Source organism: Lates calcarifer, linkage group LG11, assembly GCF_001640805.2.
Source record: "Lates calcarifer isolate ASB-BC8 linkage group LG11, TLL_Latcal_v3, whole genome shotgun sequence".
NCBI lineage: Eukaryota > Metazoa > Chordata > Actinopteri > Centropomidae > Lates > Lates calcarifer.
Window position 1 is genome coordinate 3,849,284 of NC_066843.1, and position 18,682 is coordinate 3,867,965.

The 18,682-nt window shown below is 42.6% G+C and overlaps 1 protein-coding gene across 1 annotated transcript in view; it reads right to left on the reverse strand.

Annotated features, from left to right (window-relative positions):
- Window positions 1-754: 754 nt before the first annotated feature.
- The window catches only part of ngfra (nerve growth factor receptor a (TNFR superfamily, member 16)), a 30,573-nt gene continuing 12,645 nt past the window's right edge, over window positions 755-18,682 (reverse strand). Inside the window, 3 exon segments of the mRNA XM_018672231.2 lie at window positions 755-4,725; window positions 9,955-10,175; window positions 12,111-12,348. Coding sequence (XP_018527747.1) covers window positions 4,673-4,725; window positions 9,955-10,175; window positions 12,111-12,348 — 512 coding nt within the window. The 3' untranslated portion in view covers window positions 755-4,672.

Here is an 18,682-nt window from a genome sequence, read left to right on the forward strand (position 1 = left end):
CTGGACATACTTGTCTAGAAAATCATTCAAGTTAAGTCTGAAGTTCTGTTGTTGAAACTGTGCCGTTTTCCCCCAAAATTGCAGCAACTACAGACATTTGTACAGTATTTGGTGACTTTCCTTCCCTCACATCCTCCACTTCTGTCATGTCTGTTTCTGAGGAGGATTTATCAGCGAGGATTCATCTCTGACACGTAGCAGGGAGAAACCCCCGCTGGACCCCTGAATGTTTAAGTGGTGATAAGACTGCAGGGAACCACACTCTGGGTCCATATGGTCCTGCTTTTGACTGTGGTTTGGCTGCTTGGTCTCTCACTCCATACTTTCTGGTTTCAGCATTTTATTTTCATTTGCTTGAAGTCATTTACACAAATGCTTTTGGGTGTTTCTGTGAAGAGGGAAAAATACTACATTTCTTTCATTTAAGCCCATTTCCTCAAGAGATTTTGAGGTTTATAAAGTCAGCTTTGGGAATAATTTGAATATTTCTGTTTGTTATTATCAGAGTACAAGCTCACTGAGGTTTCTCTGTCTGTCGTGTGATGTCTACATGTATTGATCCTAATCCCAACATTGAATAAAGGAATAGATGTACCATAAATATGAGGCTACCACTAGCAGTTCCAACAATACACAGACAAACCATGGGTTCATCTTTTAGCATTTATCCCAGACCAACTTATAAAGCTTTAAACATCAGATTCCTCTGTGTTTGTAATCATCACCACCACCTGTTTAGATACAACAGGACACGTTATGCAATGACATCTCTGTTTATTGTATTATAGATGTTCATTACATTTGCACACATTTTTGTTTTTGTACATTTTATAGTGTATTTCTGTATCTTGTATCAACTCTAAGAAATTCACATTTACACAATGCATTTTACATTAGTAGGTAAGTACAGGTGACATTCAGCTTCTTCGGGAGCAGGTCCTGATCTACCTGTATCGAGTCTGTTGTAATAATATCACAGAGAATCACAGTGCACCTCCCCATAGGTTTTGTGTTACTGCACATTACATGTCCTGTCGCCTCTGAAATGGAGGTACATGATGAAACTTACTGTACATGCAAAACATCTGCACAGTAGAGCTGAGTTCTATTGACTAATAGCATAAGTGAGTTTTAGAGTAGAAGTCTCAGGTGACATGTATATGTTTTCATAATGCTACATGACCCTTTTAGTCGCCAGTATTTATAGCATGTTAACATACAGTATGAGTTCATTGGCAACCTATTTGTACTGTAAGTGTCTCTATATTGGTGCCAGGTTTATACAGTTTGTTTGCGTCTCCATGGTTCATCTGTAGCTTTGACTTCTATTAACTAAAAACCTTCATTAGCTCTCAAAATATCAACGAAATCCACATAAAAACATAAAATAAGTGGAAAAAAAATGTCAAAAATATAATCAAACATCTGAACTTAAAGACCCGACACTGTACACAGGCACTTGAACTGTGGTACACTCTTTGAGTGCATTCATATTACATCTAATAAGTGCTACAAAATAACATATCAGTTAGAAAAAATACTGATCCCCAAAAGTGTAATACTAGTCATAATATAAACAAACAGGAAAGTGTAAAGACAAAAACAATTCACAACAACAGAATGAGGGCAAACTTAAACCTTATCCTTGAATGTGTCTTGCATATTTCTCTGTTTTATGTTGGGGTTGTACATTCTTACATTGTGTGTCTCACTTCACAAGCTGCTAGAGAGGGAGAAGAAGTTGGTAGATGAGTGCGCTGCTGGAGGGCTGATTGAGTCTCAGAGGCAGAGGGAGACGAGGAGTATGTTGGGCTTTTTTTCCCTTTAAATCAACACCGGTCACTCTTACTGTAGCAGTGCCTGCTTTAATGCCACTGCCACAGCTAGGATCAGGATGAATCATACCGGCTCTCTCAATAGAGGAGTGAATCATCCACTGTAGTTGTGTGTGAGTGTGTGTGTGGTCACATGTCCACACCACATGCTCAGGAGCTGAGAGCAAAATACAGCAGTTTTATTTGTCTCCATTCATATCGCTGCAGTGATAAAGAATGAATCACATGTGAAGAGACGAGAAAGTTTAATTGTCTTGAGGTGACCATGTGACCCATGCGTGCAGCACCACACAGGATATAATGACTCACTTTCTTTGTCTTCCACTCTCTGACTGACATTTCTTATCTAACTATTGCTCACTGAACTCTATAAGCTCTACTGACAAGGAAACACAGCTTACATCTCCTTTGAAGGAATAGTTTGTGTACTGCTTTCTTAGAGTTAGATGAGACAATCGATACAACTCGTCTACGGGTTACGCTGCGGCATATGAACTCGCGTTTTACATTTTAGTTTTTGTCTTAAACAAACAAGATATAACATGTTTATTTTTGAACTTTAGATTTGCTGGTATGCAGATTTTGTTACCTTTGGACAGAGAAAGGCTAGCTGTTTCCCCCTGTTTCCAGTCTTTATGCTAAGCTAAGCTAAGCTAACCAGCTGCTGGCAGGAGCTTTATATGTACAGTACAGACATGAGAGTGGTATCAATCTTCTCATCTAACTCTCAGCAAGGAAGCAAATAAACGCATTAACATCAAACTATCCATTTAAATTCCTTTAAATTCATTAGCGTCTCAATTTTGAACCTAACAGCTGCTTTATACCTGTGTACCTACCTACTCTATCATACATCTACAGAATCATCTACAGATTGTTTACAGAAATCCTCTACAGATCTCTTGACAATTTTTAGTCTTTACCACAACAAGAGGGACCCTGAGAAGGTACGTGCCCCTGTAGGAATGAATGCTAAAGTAGCGCAGTCAAGCTCAGCTACAGTATACTTCTTTTACAATGTATCTGTGTCAACTGCTTTTACAGTTACTGCAAGCAGCAGGTGGGGGCAACATAAAAGTGGTCCTGCGTGATAAAAGGTGTCACCCAGCCTTAGAAGTGAGTGTGGACTAAGTGCTTTTATATCGCCATGGCGGTATAGTAAATGTCAGCGGTCTTGGATGTGGATAAGGGATCTGTAATGTTGAGGCTTCAAAGGCGGCCATGTCGCCCCTCTGTTGTCCGCAGCGTTAATCCAGATGAGAGGTGGCTGAGCTGAGTGGAACAGAGGCTAAATGAAGCTGAAACCCTGAGGTAATTACTACCTGCCTGTCAGGAAGTCTCTCTAATGGGCCCCGTGTTGACGTGAGCGCCAGTGACGGTGCATTAGCGCCCCAGCACTGTTTATCTGGCTCTAATGCAGTCAGAGCTGTACGCAAGATTTGCAAGAGTGTGAATGTGGAGGGGGTGCGGGTAGTAAAAAGAGAGTTAGCCTCTGAGGGGTGTCCCAATTTTCCGCTCAGTGAGTGTAAATTATGATAGATGGGATTCCTTTTGCTCATTTTTTTCAGTCCCAAATTCATTAAAGCATCGGTTTAATGAGCAGCTCAGTATGCTGGGTCACTGATGACGCCACAGCTTCTTTTTCTGCTCATGGGACAGCTTCACTTCCCCCGTAGACATGTCAGCTCATCACAGTGAGTCAGCAGAGCCCCACCATCCGCAGAAGTTTCTCTCATGTTGCAGATCCAGGCTCCACAGAGGACTGTGGAGGCACCCTGCTGAATCAGCCGTGTAACTCAAGCCACAAAATGAAAGTAATGCACCACAAACAGGAGACAAACATTTGGGTGTGTTACATTATAAGCATGAAATTACTGAAACACAAACCCTGAAGGCGCTGTGACAGGGTCTGTGTCACAGGGGGGACAGAGGCTGTGGAGTGCAGGAAGAAGCATCTCACTGAGGAAAAATGATTGATTACCGAACGGGCTACACGGTAATTGACCTTTCTTCCCAAATATGAGTCACCTGCATCAGTCGGCCGCAGCCAATCTCAAACAATGACGCAAACATTTTACAAGACGGCATGCCATGAAACACGTCTGTGGTTAAATGATAAAAGAACAAGAAACTTCAGAAGAAGTTGGGAGTGACTCACAGCTCCCCTGCTGCTTTTTGTATCGCAGATGACGGCGGGGGTCTAATAGAGTGAATCCTACGGAGAGAGGATTATCTGAGAGTGGGATGCCACAGAGGAGAATGTGAGAGGAAAAAAAAGGCTGCCCCAGGTCACTTTGATGCACAGAGAATAGAGAAGAGATAATGGAGTACCTTTCTGCCTATTTACCTTTTAGGCACATACATTTCATGGCAAGTGAACGTGGAATTAGAGGGAAAATGGGAAGCTTAGAGAGGGGCAGAGGAAAAGCTGGCAGTTAGTGAAAATTGTCATATGTCAACATTAGATACTGGAGTACTCAGTTAATAGGAGATGCACTGGCATATCTACGATAATGTATCTGCAGTGACATTGGTACAGATAGTGACTGATATTGCCATAGAGGTTGTGTCCAGGCACACTGATAGATAGATAGAGTTGGACTCTATATGCAGGGATGAAGAGTCAGACTGTCGCCCAAAGGTGCTGGGAGGTCCATGCAAGTCAAGTCTTTGCTCTGCGGGCCACTTTAGATACGAATCGGAGTCCAGTTTTACATTCTCTGTGTGGCCTCCCCCCGCTGCTTTCTTTTTGGTCCATGGTTCAGGTCCCCCGCTTTCCTCTCCCTGTCTTCAACTGTGACACCTCCTCTTCCTCCACCTCCTCCTCCTCTTCCACCTCAGACTTCAGGGGGAGGCGAGTCAGGCTGGGGGCCACCATCCACCCTCACCACTGCAGGGGAAAGAGTGAAAAGAAATATGTCAGGCTCTGGAGAAAGACACACAGGTGATCTGTGGTGATATTTAAATCAGCAGTGGTTCATTTTTGTAACAAGAACCTTTTTCTTATTCATATTCACATTTGTACCAACACAGTCTTCTTGTGTTTCCCACTGAGCAGCTCCTCTTTAGTAAGTGGGAAGTCCTTTGATTAAGGGCACCTTCATTAGTTAGTTTCATTTAATTCTCTCCCCACAAAGACTTTATATCCACCAAAATACACATATACTCAGTCCTTCTTCATGGAAAAGCCCCTGATAATCACTCTTTTCCCTGCAGGGGGCCCTGTGGCGTCACTCACTCATCCAAACCTGTTAAACTGGAATCATTAGCCCGATGAAAGATGGGAGACAAATGCTCTCTTTTCCCACAAACTTCTTAACCTGTTTGTCAATTGAGGGAAGCCATGGAAACATGTCGGGAATGCAGAGGCGTTTCTGAGAGGACCCCATGAGTCTGGTGGGTGTTTTCTGGTCTTTATCAATGCATCCTTGTGCCAGGGAAGTGTAGTACAAGAGGGTTTATTTTAAAGCTTCAGAAGAGGGGTTTTCTTTTGTAAAACGTCACAGGCTCTCTCTGTTTACATTCCTCTTCCCTTCCTAAAAACCCTATCTTTGTCCACATATTTTACTGTCATAAAATACACTGAAATTTCCATAATCTGCCTCTTGACTGTGTCGAATGATGGCCACAGTCTGCAGCACTCCTCTCTCTCACTTCCTGTTTAAACAGGCACTCGACGGAAATCATCGGTGACACAGAGCAGAGACATTGATGCTGGCCAGTGCACGGCCATCTGTACCGCGCACAAGTTCAGGCATACGCACAGTGGCTTGCACCTGTACTTCTACCTCAGTGCAGCTGTTTCTTAACCACAACATCGCACCTCATTCTGGAGGCAGCAGTGATAATAATAGCCACATGGCTGTCCGATGTTTTATAGAGTCCAACCTCATTCCAGGAATCAATACAAGCTGTCTTTCAGTGAACCAGTTCAATCAGGTCTACTCTGAAATGTGAACTCCTGATCGCAGTGAAGCTTTGTTACCAACTGCTTTCTTCTTCTTTCCTTTTTAATCAGCACATTCAGGCAATCCTGATTGGACCCTAAGCCATGGCAAAGCTTTGAAATTTGCTGATTGAGATTGAATGGCTTCGTGGTAATCAAAACAACTCCCAGGGAAAAGTTAAGAGTCATTGAGATTGTTTTACTAATTAAAAAAATATATTGTTTCTCATTTTACTCATCACTTTCATTTTATTACTTTGCCATTTAAACTCCCAAAATCCATAGATGGATAGATTATGAGTCAGTGAGTCATAGCCAAGTTCATGACTTTAGTTCTGCGTGGCTCCATAGTTCGTAGTTATTAAATTATTTGGTCAGAAAAGAGCTGTAAGAGTCACTTCAGACAGAGACTCTGGACCCTTGAGTCCTACAGCCCCTGGGCCTTTAAACCATAGATTAATCTGTCCATGCTCAAATGAGGATAGAGTATCAGGATTCCCTCATCTGTAAATGAATAAGGGAAACTAATGAGGTCATAACCGTGGTGGGAAAACTTCCACTCCGAGAGGTTTATTAAAACTTCTAATGTGGGAGGATGACAACCAGCTATGAGGCATCCCTCCTCTATTACTGACTCTGCATTAGTAATTTCTTACATGACTCAGCTCATCATTACTGTAACTCGCAGCTGTATCATGTTACACACTGAGGAATGTACTGTTAATGTCCCTGTGGGTCCCTCAGGCTTTCGTCCAGAATCACAGACGTTTAATGAAACTATTCTGCAGCCCCTTGATGATGGTTGATTGTAGTGTTGCAAGAAAGACCCTCCTCCCTATGGGTTTTCAACAAGGCTTATTTTTTGCCATTACTTGCCTGTGGCATTCAGCTGAAGACAAACTACTGGTTTTACTCTCATGAATAACAATCTGTGTGGCTTGTATTCTGGACTGTGTGCCTGCTGTGATTTTCAGTCGGTTGTGAAGCTCTAATATCTAACAATTTTGTGCCCTTCATAATCAAAATCCAGATTTTTGCATTGACCCTGACCCTCTTTTTAAATGGTTTTTGACCGACAGTTGCGTTGACTCCATTTTCTGTAGACTGTGAGGTCAAGTGCAGGGCAGGGATGCACAGTTAGTGCATGAGGGGTTAGAGTCCTGTTTAAATTTTAAACACATTCAATATGCAGGATTCAGGGGGGGAAGCAGGCAGCAAAGGAGGTTGGAGAGGGAAAGAGGGGGGGAGTGCTGCACAGATAGATGGTTCTTTTTAATGGAGATGAACACCCCTCATGTAGGAGCTCTCACCCCTCACCAGAGACTTAAGCAGGGGAATACCCTCTCTGAATGTTGTCAGTCAAAACACTGGACATTTTCATTGCTCTGGTTCACTTTTTAAAAGCTTATTTAACTTGTTTTGACTGGAGGTGTTCCCATTATTTTAGCCGCTTGTAAAATATGGTTCGTTGGAAACAGGAAACCCCCTGCGATTATCATGGATTTATTGTTCATATTCTCAGCCCCTCACACGTTTTAACAGATCCCACTTGGTCGTGGAAGAACCAACCACCACTAGAGCATTTGCTGCCATTTTAATGGCTTCCGCACCCCGCAGACGGTGCTAACGCCAATTAGCACGTGCTAAACGCTGATGCCGGATCAGATTTTGAAAGGCAGCGAGACCAAGCCTGGATCCCATCTCATAACACCTGCTAATGAGCCAATCAGTTAAAGAGGCAGCAGGGTTAACGGGGCAGTCATCCTCTCAATGAACCAATCCCGAGCTGTTCCTCCAAAAGAAATTCCTTCCTTTCTTCAACATGCAGAGGGCTTTGCATTTGTCAAGTGGAAGAATGGAAAGAGGGAACCAAACAAAACACAAAAACAAAATAAGCTTTTCCCAAGCCTCATTAGAATGTAATGGGGTTCCTAGACAAGACACAGTGCCATGGATTGTTCGAGGGAGGATTTGTCAGCTGTGCAGCTTGTTAGCACATTATATCCCTGTATCACCATTTCTTAGGCTTTACACAAAAAGCCCAGGAAGGAAAAAATGAAATCCTGAGAAAGAGTGAATCATGAATGAATAACAAGATCATGACTGAACTTGAGACTTCTTCCTCTTGAGGTAAAAAGCCTCTCAGGTGTATGTGTATAGATCGAGTGAGAATACCACTTTCATCTCTTTAATGTAAGTGCTATTTGAGTATTGAAGGAAGGTAGACTGCTCTTTGTTGTACAGAGGTCGCATCTCGCTCCTGCAGCACTTGCCTTTATTCTCCTGTCGGCTGTTTAAAGGTTATCCTCTTTTTGCAGCCGCTCAGTGCAGTTTCCTCACCATTCAGTTCGCTTCGTATTCACTGTATCTGTACAGTGTTGGTGAGTGAAATCCCCAGATCTCACTTATTAATTACTTAAGGGATAACTATGTCTGAGAACATTGTGGATAGGATTGCTACAGAGATAGAGCTTTTTATCAAAGGGTAAGATCCTTTTTGTTTAACCAGAAACATCCTTGTAGATCAGTACCAGACTCCATTGACAAAAACAATAATTTTACTTTGGAGAACACCACGTCACTGCAGTACCACTGTCTCACTTGGTTAGTTTGCCTGTGTTATTATGTAGTACTTTGACTTATGCAAAGGATCTGAATACTTCTTCCACCACTGAAAGTCACACAAAATAAGAGCCAGGTTTTAAAATAAAAGTTATCCTTTAAAGATTTAAAGAGAGTAAAAATCTACAGCAACCAAGGCCTGAAATATACTTGACAAAAAAAAATTGCTACAGTTTACAGGATGATGCTGATGATATATCTATTGTCAATTAATCCAACAAAGAGACCAAAATCAAGTTTTAGCCAATTAGTCAAAATCTGAAAATCTGAGCTTATTGATGATTGAAAACAATCAGCAACAGTTTTGTGTCAGTTCCACACACACTGTACTGCTGCTATAAATACTCATCCGTACACTGAATGTGTGTTAATCCACAAACTGAAAGTAGTCCCCAAGAAATCACACTGTTTTAATCGGTCTACATATTCAGTAGAAACCACTGGGTTTGGAGCTGAAGCCCACAGGCAGGGTGGGGAAGCTGAAACGTATTTAGAGATTAATTAACACATTGTTGGTTCTGGTCTTTTCATGGGATTTGTTGACAATAAAAAATATCTAAAATAAATCCAAACTTATCCTTACAATACAGATATGTAATTAATTACAAGAGATTGGGAAATTGCACAAACTATAAATTCTTAGTTTTCTGTAAACAATAACACAAAATATTAAACTTAACACTCCCTCTTTGTTTCTCTCTCAGTGCACTGCACTGCAAGAAGTAAATTAAGCACTCAGTAAATTGCTTTATAATAGATCAGTGAAGTGCATAATGTTGGTTTTACCCCCCCAAGCCAGACAGAGTCTGCTGAGTTCATCTTACAAAAGCTTTTAGATTTCGTCTGGCTTGTGAGACTACGTGGCAAAATCTGTCCTACAGACCTACACCCAAAATACCTCATGACTCCCCAGAGACAAATATAGATATAGAGGAGTGGTGCGAGTAAAGGCAAATATAGATCAGACATATGAAGTTACATGCGTTCTCTATACCTTACACTTCTTATATGTACTGACTAAGGTAGAAACTGTGTCAAGCTTCTGTCAACACTGAATTTCTCCACCTTCAGATTGATGGTATAGTAGTCTAATGTTCAGCACATGCCTCATATGCACGTTACTGCGCTGTCTCACAATCACAATCTCTACATTCCTGGAGTTTAATACATCATGCATGCATGTAAGATTTGGCCTCACCTATCTGCTCTTGGCAGGTAGGTGTTAGTTCTGCTGCTTGGTGATATATTGGTTTTGATCTCAATCCTCAGAAATGTGTCTTTGCTCTGAGGAAAAACACTTGCACAATGATGAAAAACCCACCAGACTATCTTGATGTAATCGATCATGACTTTCTTTGGCAGCAAGAATACCACAGTGTGAGGGAAGGTTGTGTTCAGTCTCTTGAGTTAGTGTTTCTGTGATGATTATACAGTGGTTTCAGAAAGTATTTAGACCCCTTTTAGTACATTTAATTTACCCATCAGTCTACATTCAGTAATCCATAATGACAGAGCGAAAATTGGGGGGTAAAATGTGAGTTTCAGGCTCACCTATCTGTTCCTGTGTGTGTGAGTGTGAGGGCTGAGTCTGGACTTCAGCCTGAGCCTGCTGCTGCTGCTGCTGCTGTTGCTGCTGCTGCTCCTGCAGACTCTGACTGTCCACAGAGATGCCGCTGTCGCTGTGCAGCTTCTCTCCCTCCGGTGTCACCATCTGGTTGTTTGTAGCCGCTCGGTTATTAGCTGCCTGCTTGTTCTGCTTGCAGCTATTCCACCTGTGGAGAAGTGGATATGATGTCAGAGGATATAATACAGTTACATGATCCTGTCTGATTTTTAGATATGCTGATTTCACAGTGGCTATGACCACTGATCTGTATTAAAACAAGTCTGCTTTCATGAAGCTGTTGCTTTTTTGGCTTTTTCCTGGAGAGACCCTAAACCTAAACCAAAAACACAAGAGCAGAAATGTAAGGGACGGATTAGTTTGTGTGTTTGTCTGCTCCAGTATAAGCTGCAACCATTAGCATGCCCTACAGTGACTGAATGTTACTTCCAATGGGGTATATCATCAGCTAGCTAACTACATTGGTGTGTTGTGTTCTGTTAAAAAAGTAGAGTAGGATTTACACAGTGCAGTATTTTTCCAGTGGGTGGACGCCTGTCTGGGATACTGTTAGTCTATTATTTAGGCTAATATTAGCAGCTCTGTCCTACTTCTTTATTGGAAGTTTACACTCAGTGCCACGTTTGCTAAACACATCAGTTAGATGTCTGAAGACTCTCAGTCAGTCAGGTCATGGTTATCCAAGAAGGGTTGAACCAAGGGCAACTGGACTTCGGTTGTAGATACTTGGATACATCCAAGAGGCGTCTTTAGTTCTGAGGTTCAGAGGAACTGGAGAAGCTGTGAAACGTCTTCAAGTATCTACAACCAAGCCCAGCTGCCCTCGATTGCACTCTTCTTGGATAACACATCACTTAGCTCTCATCCTAAAAACCTTTTCTCGTGACATTAAAGTGAGAACATACTGTTGGAAAATAAAATGAAGGCGCTAAGCAGCCAAACGGACTTAAAAGGTGTCATAGCTCTACACTGTAATAGAAGAACAACGTATTTTCTTTATTTCCATCTCGTCTATCTATGTGAGGATGCTGACTTTTCCCAAGGAAAATGTAGGTTTAACTTCATTCTGTTAGAACAATATAATGTATATGGCCATCAAGAGCACATTTGAAGAGCCTTCGGATGATTAGTTTTAAAATAAGTGAGCTGCAAACATTATAAAGTCCAAGTGGAGGTGTAAAATAATCTGCTGTTGTCTACCTCTATCAGAAATCAAGGACCCATTGTTTCAGAAATTACTATGAATTTCAGTGGTAAGTCATTATTTTGTAAACTGCATATGTGCTGTGAGAATGATGAGTTACGGTATTATAGCCCAATAATAGAAGAGAAAACCACAATAAGATATTCAGGAAAGGTTCAGAAAGAATGGAAAAGCCTAATAATTCTCTACTGTTGCTTTTCTTCAGAAGATGAATGACTCACAAATCAATGATTAAAATATTCATGAGGTATTGAGTGGTACAGTACAGTTAACACCTCTAAGTGTTTACTTATAAAATATTGGGTGTTGAAGAAATTCACATAATTTGCAGTCTGTTTATGCATGATGATAAGTGCATGAGGAGTATTAGCCAGATGCGTGCGTGACTCTGCTGATAAATCTGGCACTCAAATTTCCCCTGGTCGGCACTTTTCAAACAATCAATGCCTTTAATGAGCTTGTTTACTTGCTTCAAATGTGTTTTAGCCTGAGCGTGTATGTGTCTGTCTGAGTGCTTGCATGTGCGGTTGCGTGTCCTCGCTAATGTGTTTGTGTGTGCGACCTCTGTAATGCTTTAAGTGATTTTTTTTTTTTTTTTAGAAAAAAACTCATTGTGGTGTATTTGATTGATTCTCCAAAAATGGGTCAAAACCTCTTCGACCATGGCAGGCCTGAATATTTCACCCGCCACCTTCCTGCCATTTTGTAGCCCGGGGCAACATCTGTCAGTCTAACACCACCCACCAGCCCACCATTCCTGTCACTGTTCGCCCTCTCTGGCCTAGATTATATTGTGGCTGAGGTGCAAAACCCAATTGTGCTAATGCCTTTAGCCACAGAGCACCTTTTTTTCCATCTCTGTCTTTTCCTCCAACTGACCTCTTAAAAACAATATAAGCCACCAGGCCCACCACCACAGCAGCCAGGATGGAGCAGTAGATAGGGATGAGGTTTTCGTTGAGGCCGTGGCCGAGGAAGCGAGGCGAGCCGGCGCTTGACGTGGTCGTCTCTCCACCTGGCATCGGGCTGTTGGAGCCATCTGGGAGGAAATATGTGAAGGAGGATGGAGATGGACCCATATCAGAGGTGGTAGGCATATCTGTAGGTAGGTTAGGATCTGTGTGGAAGAAGATGAGAGAGAGAAGGATTTATGAGAAAAGAAACACACCTAGAAACAGCCATGCTAGTTGGTGTTTAGCAGGTATGAGGTTTACCATTTATTTTACAGCATTTGCTAATTTGCACCCAAAACCACATATGCCAATCTCATGGTCACACTAGAGGAAAAGTCAGGGGATTCCCAAAGTCGTTAGGATTTGTCATCTGGACACCATCTCTATCTGTACCAGATTTCAGTCCATTCAGAAGTTGCTGAGATGGTTCAGTCTGGGCCAGTTGACAGATTCTGCTGTCCCTGCAGCCACACCACTTGCCTGGCTAAAAAGAAATCCTGTCACGACAAGACACTTTCATATCTTCTCTGAGAGCTTGTTTGCTGGGGTGTAGTCACCAAGTCCCCAACCAGATGTCTGATACACTGCACACATGCGGCAGCTGTTTCTGATAGACAGATGGGTTCTGGCTGAGTTGCTGTGTGCAGAAAGCAAAGGAATGTTCCTCTATGAGGGGGGCAAATGTCTGTCGCCCACCAGCCCACCGCACAACATGACTGGGTCCTGCACGCCTGTTCTGCTCTCACCACGTCCCCATCTATTTGATTTCTGCCCATTGCATGACATTAAGGTCATATGGGATCATGTAGAACAAAGTCCGGGGCCTTAGGGAGGTCATCACTTTGAGTGTAGCCTTTGCTGAGGCCACAGAGGCAGGAAAGCTCTGTGCTACTGGGTGGGTCTGGTTTCTATCATAGTTAAGCCTGGAAAGAAAAGTCGTTTTCATAAATTGTCCTATTTCCTCTTTCTTTGTGAGCTCCATTAATGATTCAGTGTAATTTCCCGTGTTACAGCAGCACCATGCCCACTCTGATGGGCATGACTTGTCCTGAAAACACAGTTTATCCATCAAAGTTCTCCTACAGTCCTGTCATATTATGCTTCTGTTTTGAAAAGTGCTGTAACACTGCAGTGATTCTGTCAGATGGTAGAAAGGCTCACAGAGTAGTCTGGAAGATTATTCCTTCCCTCAGGGTACGGTACAGCAAGCCGAGGAGAGGGCCTGTCCGGCCAAAACCAAAACTCCTCTGAGCTCAGCAGCCTGTTGGGGATGGAGAATGTGCAGGCTGGTTCAGATCTGAGCCTGTAATTCCCAGCAGAACCTCAGGCTGCTCCTCATTAGCTTCATACTGGCGCTCATAGGATTAACCCTGTGGAGACCCCTGAGGCTTCCTTCAAGGCCAAAGACTGGGACGTTCCATCCCAAACTCTTAAGGGGTTGTCCTACTTTATGTTTGCTCTGTTTTTTAGGGGTATTAATCCAAAGTGTCATGGATTAACCAAATAAGGTGATTACAGTGAGTGAGTCAAATTTCTAACTGGTTTTATTCTAATTGGATTCATCTTTCCCTCTTAATTGCTGATTCATGTGATTTATTCACACAGCTCCTGTACATATTAAGACTGGTTTACTGCTCTTCGTACTCTGTTTACATTGTCTGACTGTGTACATTACAGAATGGCCTAAATGACCTTATATTAAAGGGTCAGTTCACCCAAACAACAACAAATGACCTCTTCTGGTATCTAGCAATGCAGATACTTCCACCTCTGAAATGTCTGCATCCACAATTCACCGGTGGTAAATGGAATATCATTTGTGGTGCTCATAGCATTGAAAAATTATATTTAAATTATTCAGTAGCTGCGTGTCTTTCCAGAAACAATGTCCTGGTTACTATGAATAATCCACAGACCACACTGTCAACAGTTTTCATTTGAACTTTTTCAAACTGAAGAAGTCCCTGTGAAAACCGTTGACTGTGTGTCCTGTTGATGATAGAGTAATGAGGACAAAGACATGTTGCTGTTTAATTTTTAAAAATGTCATTCTCCTTGTTTTTTAGCATCACAAATTTTATACATATATCACCTCTGTAACTCAGCATCATTATTAGTTTAGTTTATTCATTTGGTGTATTTTTCTTAAATGAATTTGGGCAGAAATTTTTCCTTAACTAATTGGTGTGACCATGACGTGGTCAGTTGAGATTCTACAAGTAAAAAACACAGTCACTGGACCATCACGGCCATAGGCTGTCTGGGCAGATATTTTCTTTTCACTGACATGGCAGATAGTCAGGTTTCTCCACATTGATTTGTTGCATAATTTACACACGGTTACTCCCTTTAATAGTCCGATGGGACCTTGATGGGCAACTTATGTGGACGCATTTGAAAAACTTCTGTTGGTCATTAAGAGTCCGCGTTGGTCTGTCTGTCTGTGCGCTGATGACGGGGCATTCCTGCCTCCCACGGGGGAGATTGGTTTACTGAAATGGTAGAAAATATCTCATGGACAGAAAAATACAGCACATGTGCGTGCCATACTTAGAAACACAGAAATAATGCAGAGGCCTATTTAAAGCTGCGCTATTGATTCGGATCTGTCTAAAAGGAGGGAGCAGTCAGAGGAGTGGAGCATGGGTGTCTGTATTACATGCATTTCTTGACCTTTCCTGGGATGTAGTCAGGTTTCCTCAGCTCCGCCATACATCATCCGGCTAATGCAGGGCTGGCTAATGGTATTAGCTATGCAACACGAGCTCACAAATAGAATAAATTGTGAATGGAAAGTGTGAAAGTGAGTGAGAGTGTGCAGACAGACTGGTCTTATATACAGCTTGTCAAAGAGGCTACAATCCTTACAGCCTTCCATTTATCACACTCTGCTATCAGTCATCCTACTCTACTGTGAATGCCTTTCTTTGGTGCAATGAATTTTCCCTCCATGTAGATGTATACATGCATCAGTCGCACCTCAGGACTCTCTTGTTCTGAGCCAAGATGACAGCTCTCCTGGGACTTTGCTTCACGTAACACTTAGTCAACACAGAGAGCGACTAGGGCTTAAGTACAGTATGCTGCATCTTTATCGTAACTCCCCCACTTTTTTTCTCTGGGCTGATGCAGAAGTCACGGCTGGCTATAGACAAAAGGATAAACATGGGGGCTTCAGAGGCTGCATACCTCAGCTGGAGCAGAATGGTAGTTTAAAGGCGGCGGCGGAGCCTTAACGATTTCATTTTGGCTTCAGTGAGTTTAAAACACTCATGAAACTGAATAAAACTAGCCCGGGATTTTATGAGCGTGGGGCTGTGCGCACAGGGAGATGTGTTTATTAGCGGGGTGTGGACGATAGGGGCAGAAAAAAAAGATTTAATTTTTATGAGCCATTGAGGTCTTTATGGTGAAGTTAACCCCAGGGTCCCATGCGGAGGTTGATGTCTTGGCTGCTGCCAGTTCAGGGTGGAGATGAGCAACTATCAGGCTCAGCACATGTACAATGACCTCTTTATCAGCCACCAAACACTCTCCCTCTGTCTCAGCTCGGCCTCTATCTCAATCTTCCTCAGTGTTTGTCGGCTGACGTGCACTCATCCATCACACACACATACTACAAATTATTCAAGTGAGCGCTCTGTCTTCTGTTAGGGAGGGTTAATAGGGAGAGCGGAGGGGAGGGCAGACAGAGAGGCAGAGTGTTAGGAGAGAGTGAGGAGGGGGTGCAGATGAACAGAGGAGCTGCTGTAAAGTGCTCTGATTAGCAGGAGTAATTATACTGCAGCGGTGAAGGCGCTGAATGCACACTGGCCACCTTCCACCACTCCGGTAGCCCAGCCACTTGAGGGCCACTGTGGGAAGAGATAGAGAGATGGGGGAGGAGAAGGAGTGATGAGTGGGGTAATAAAGAGAAAAGAAGTCTGCCTTTATCTGTTTTTTTAATCTTTCCCTCTCATGGTCTCGAGGATAAACACTTGAACAGACGCTCAACACTTCACATTTAATGCAAATCTACTCAGCTGAGGACTGAACTGCACCTTTTGGAAAAGCTCTGCTGAGGCCAGAGCGGACAGAGACCCTTCAATAAAAGATGCAGGAGGTGTTTTCAATTTCAGATCAAAGAGGTTCTCACATGTGCGGTGTCCAGAGTTTAATGAAAAATGTAGAAGTTAAAGCGCGCTTGGCAGGGGGAAGAGTGTGCATGTGCCATGTTAGCCTGCTATGAGCTGTATTGATTTTGGATGCTCATAAAAAGTGTTTGTGTGTCTGGAGCAGGAGAGGACTAAGCTTGTAAGTGTGTGTGTGTGTGAGAGAGAGTGTGTGTCCTGTAGTCGAGTGTGGGTGCTCATAGAGGTCACTCAGCGAAACCTGAGCATGAGCAGAAGAAATCCCAGGACTCGTATCGACCCCCTCAGCATAGAATACCAGCACAGCACATATGCTGCAGCTCTCTCTGTCTGTTTTTATCTCTATTTCTTTCTCTCTCTTTTTTTCTCTCTGTCATTTTATCATGTAATTGACACTTGGTGACAGCTGGATATGAACAAGGGATTTGGGGATTTGAAAATACCCAATCATATCCTCTTTCCACGCGTAGGAGAGCAGGAATGACAGCGGCATAGGAATAGAAAATATTTCCCTCGCATAAAAAAAAAAAAATATGCAAACAGGATGAGAATACCAGCGAGGCAGCTTCCTGTTTGCTGCAGAAAACACATATGTATGCACAGTCATCACAGACCACCGCGGAAAGCCTGGAAATATCATCACCACCACATGTGACTGCAGCCATTACCCACAGGCCCACTGGTGCTCTATGACAGGGCTCTTCTTTCAAACAGGCGTTCCACAAGGTCACTTATCGTGCCATCTCCAGTCACCACCGTCGCTGCTGCTAACAGTACCATCGCTCAGGACGCAGCAGGTCAAAGGTGAGACCAGCAGCATGGGTGGGCGCTAAATGGGCAGCATAAGGCTGTATTGTGCCCTATATTTCTAGAATACGTATTGCGGGTGCTGTATGGGGCAGTATGTTTTGATGGCTGTCAGTCCTGTCACGTTAGCCTTACGGGTCTTTCAGAGGAAACATGTCTTCCTCTGTGCTTGCCGAGAAACAGCAGAAGTCTTGACTGGACCTCATTACTGTGCAGTGTAAGTCTTGTTTATATATGGTTGGAATCTGGGGCCTGATGAAAAAGTCATACCCTCATGCCAAGTGAAATTTGGTATGCACACTGTAATCCTCGACCGAGCTCCAATTACAACTTTGAACTTCTTGTATTATTCAGGAAATTTGAATACTGCCAAGTATCACATATTTTCACATGCCTTTGCTTCTTCTCTACATGATGCAAACATCGACAAGGCTGAACTTTGAGTATTGGAGCACAGATGTGGACTTTGCTTAAACATTTGTTCATGTTGGAGGGATGAGAACAGATTGTTGCATCATACTTCTACTCCCTTCAGCATATGAGACTCTGTGAGGCTGTGCAAAGTTATTATAATCCATGCTGAGGGGAAAATCAATGACTGTACCAAGTTTCATAGCAATCCGTCCAATGGCAGAAACATTTGCAAGATGCACATGTGGAAAAGTCAGGTGATCACCAGCGTCGGAAGGATGTTTGAAAAGATCATCCAATAGTTTCTGAGAAATTTCAGTTTTGGACCAAAAGAGTTGGACCCACCAACAGACTGAAATTGCCACCAGCCAAACCACTAGCATGGCAAAAACTGCAAAAACTTAATCTCCTGTTTTTGCTGGAAAAACAGCAACTTCATACTCTTTCGTGCCGTGATACCAGCTCCCTGTTGTAAATCAATCTGGCAGAGTTCTTGCTAAATTTGACCTGATGGCTCACAATTCAAAATGCAGTGCAGAGCTAAGCAGAGGCCACATTTTGACTGGTCTTGTTTGTGTTCAAACTTAGTGTGGTGATGATTTATTGATAATAAAAAACTAAATAGAGCACATTTGATGGTGTTTGGTACTTGTGGATGGAAAGGTGGCAAGTCATCGTCTATGTTATTAGCCCTTCTTCCACCTCATCTACCTTTCCTGCTCTTATCTTTCCTCAGTCCATTTCTCCACTGCCTGTCAGTGCTATTACAGTCTATTAAAAGAGGAACCACCTTGTAGTGTTAGCACAACCACTGTACTACAAGAAGGTGTTGACTGATTTTTTTAGGGTCATTAACTTAGATCCAAATAACCTGCCGCTGTCTGGGTCTATGAAATCCCTGAAATCTCAACCAAGTCAGCCCTCCAAATAAAAAATATTGCAGCTCAATACCAACATTCACATAAATGCTGTCATTAAAATATTAATTCAAAAATGATAATGCACACAGGAGATCAATAAAAGGCTCTCCATTAGCAAATGCTCCAGCTATTAAGAGCTTACTTAAAAGCATTTAATCAGTCTACAACTAAAGTGCCTCCTCAGTCAAAGTTTGCATTAAAGAACTTAAGATGGAAGGAGAGCAGCATTT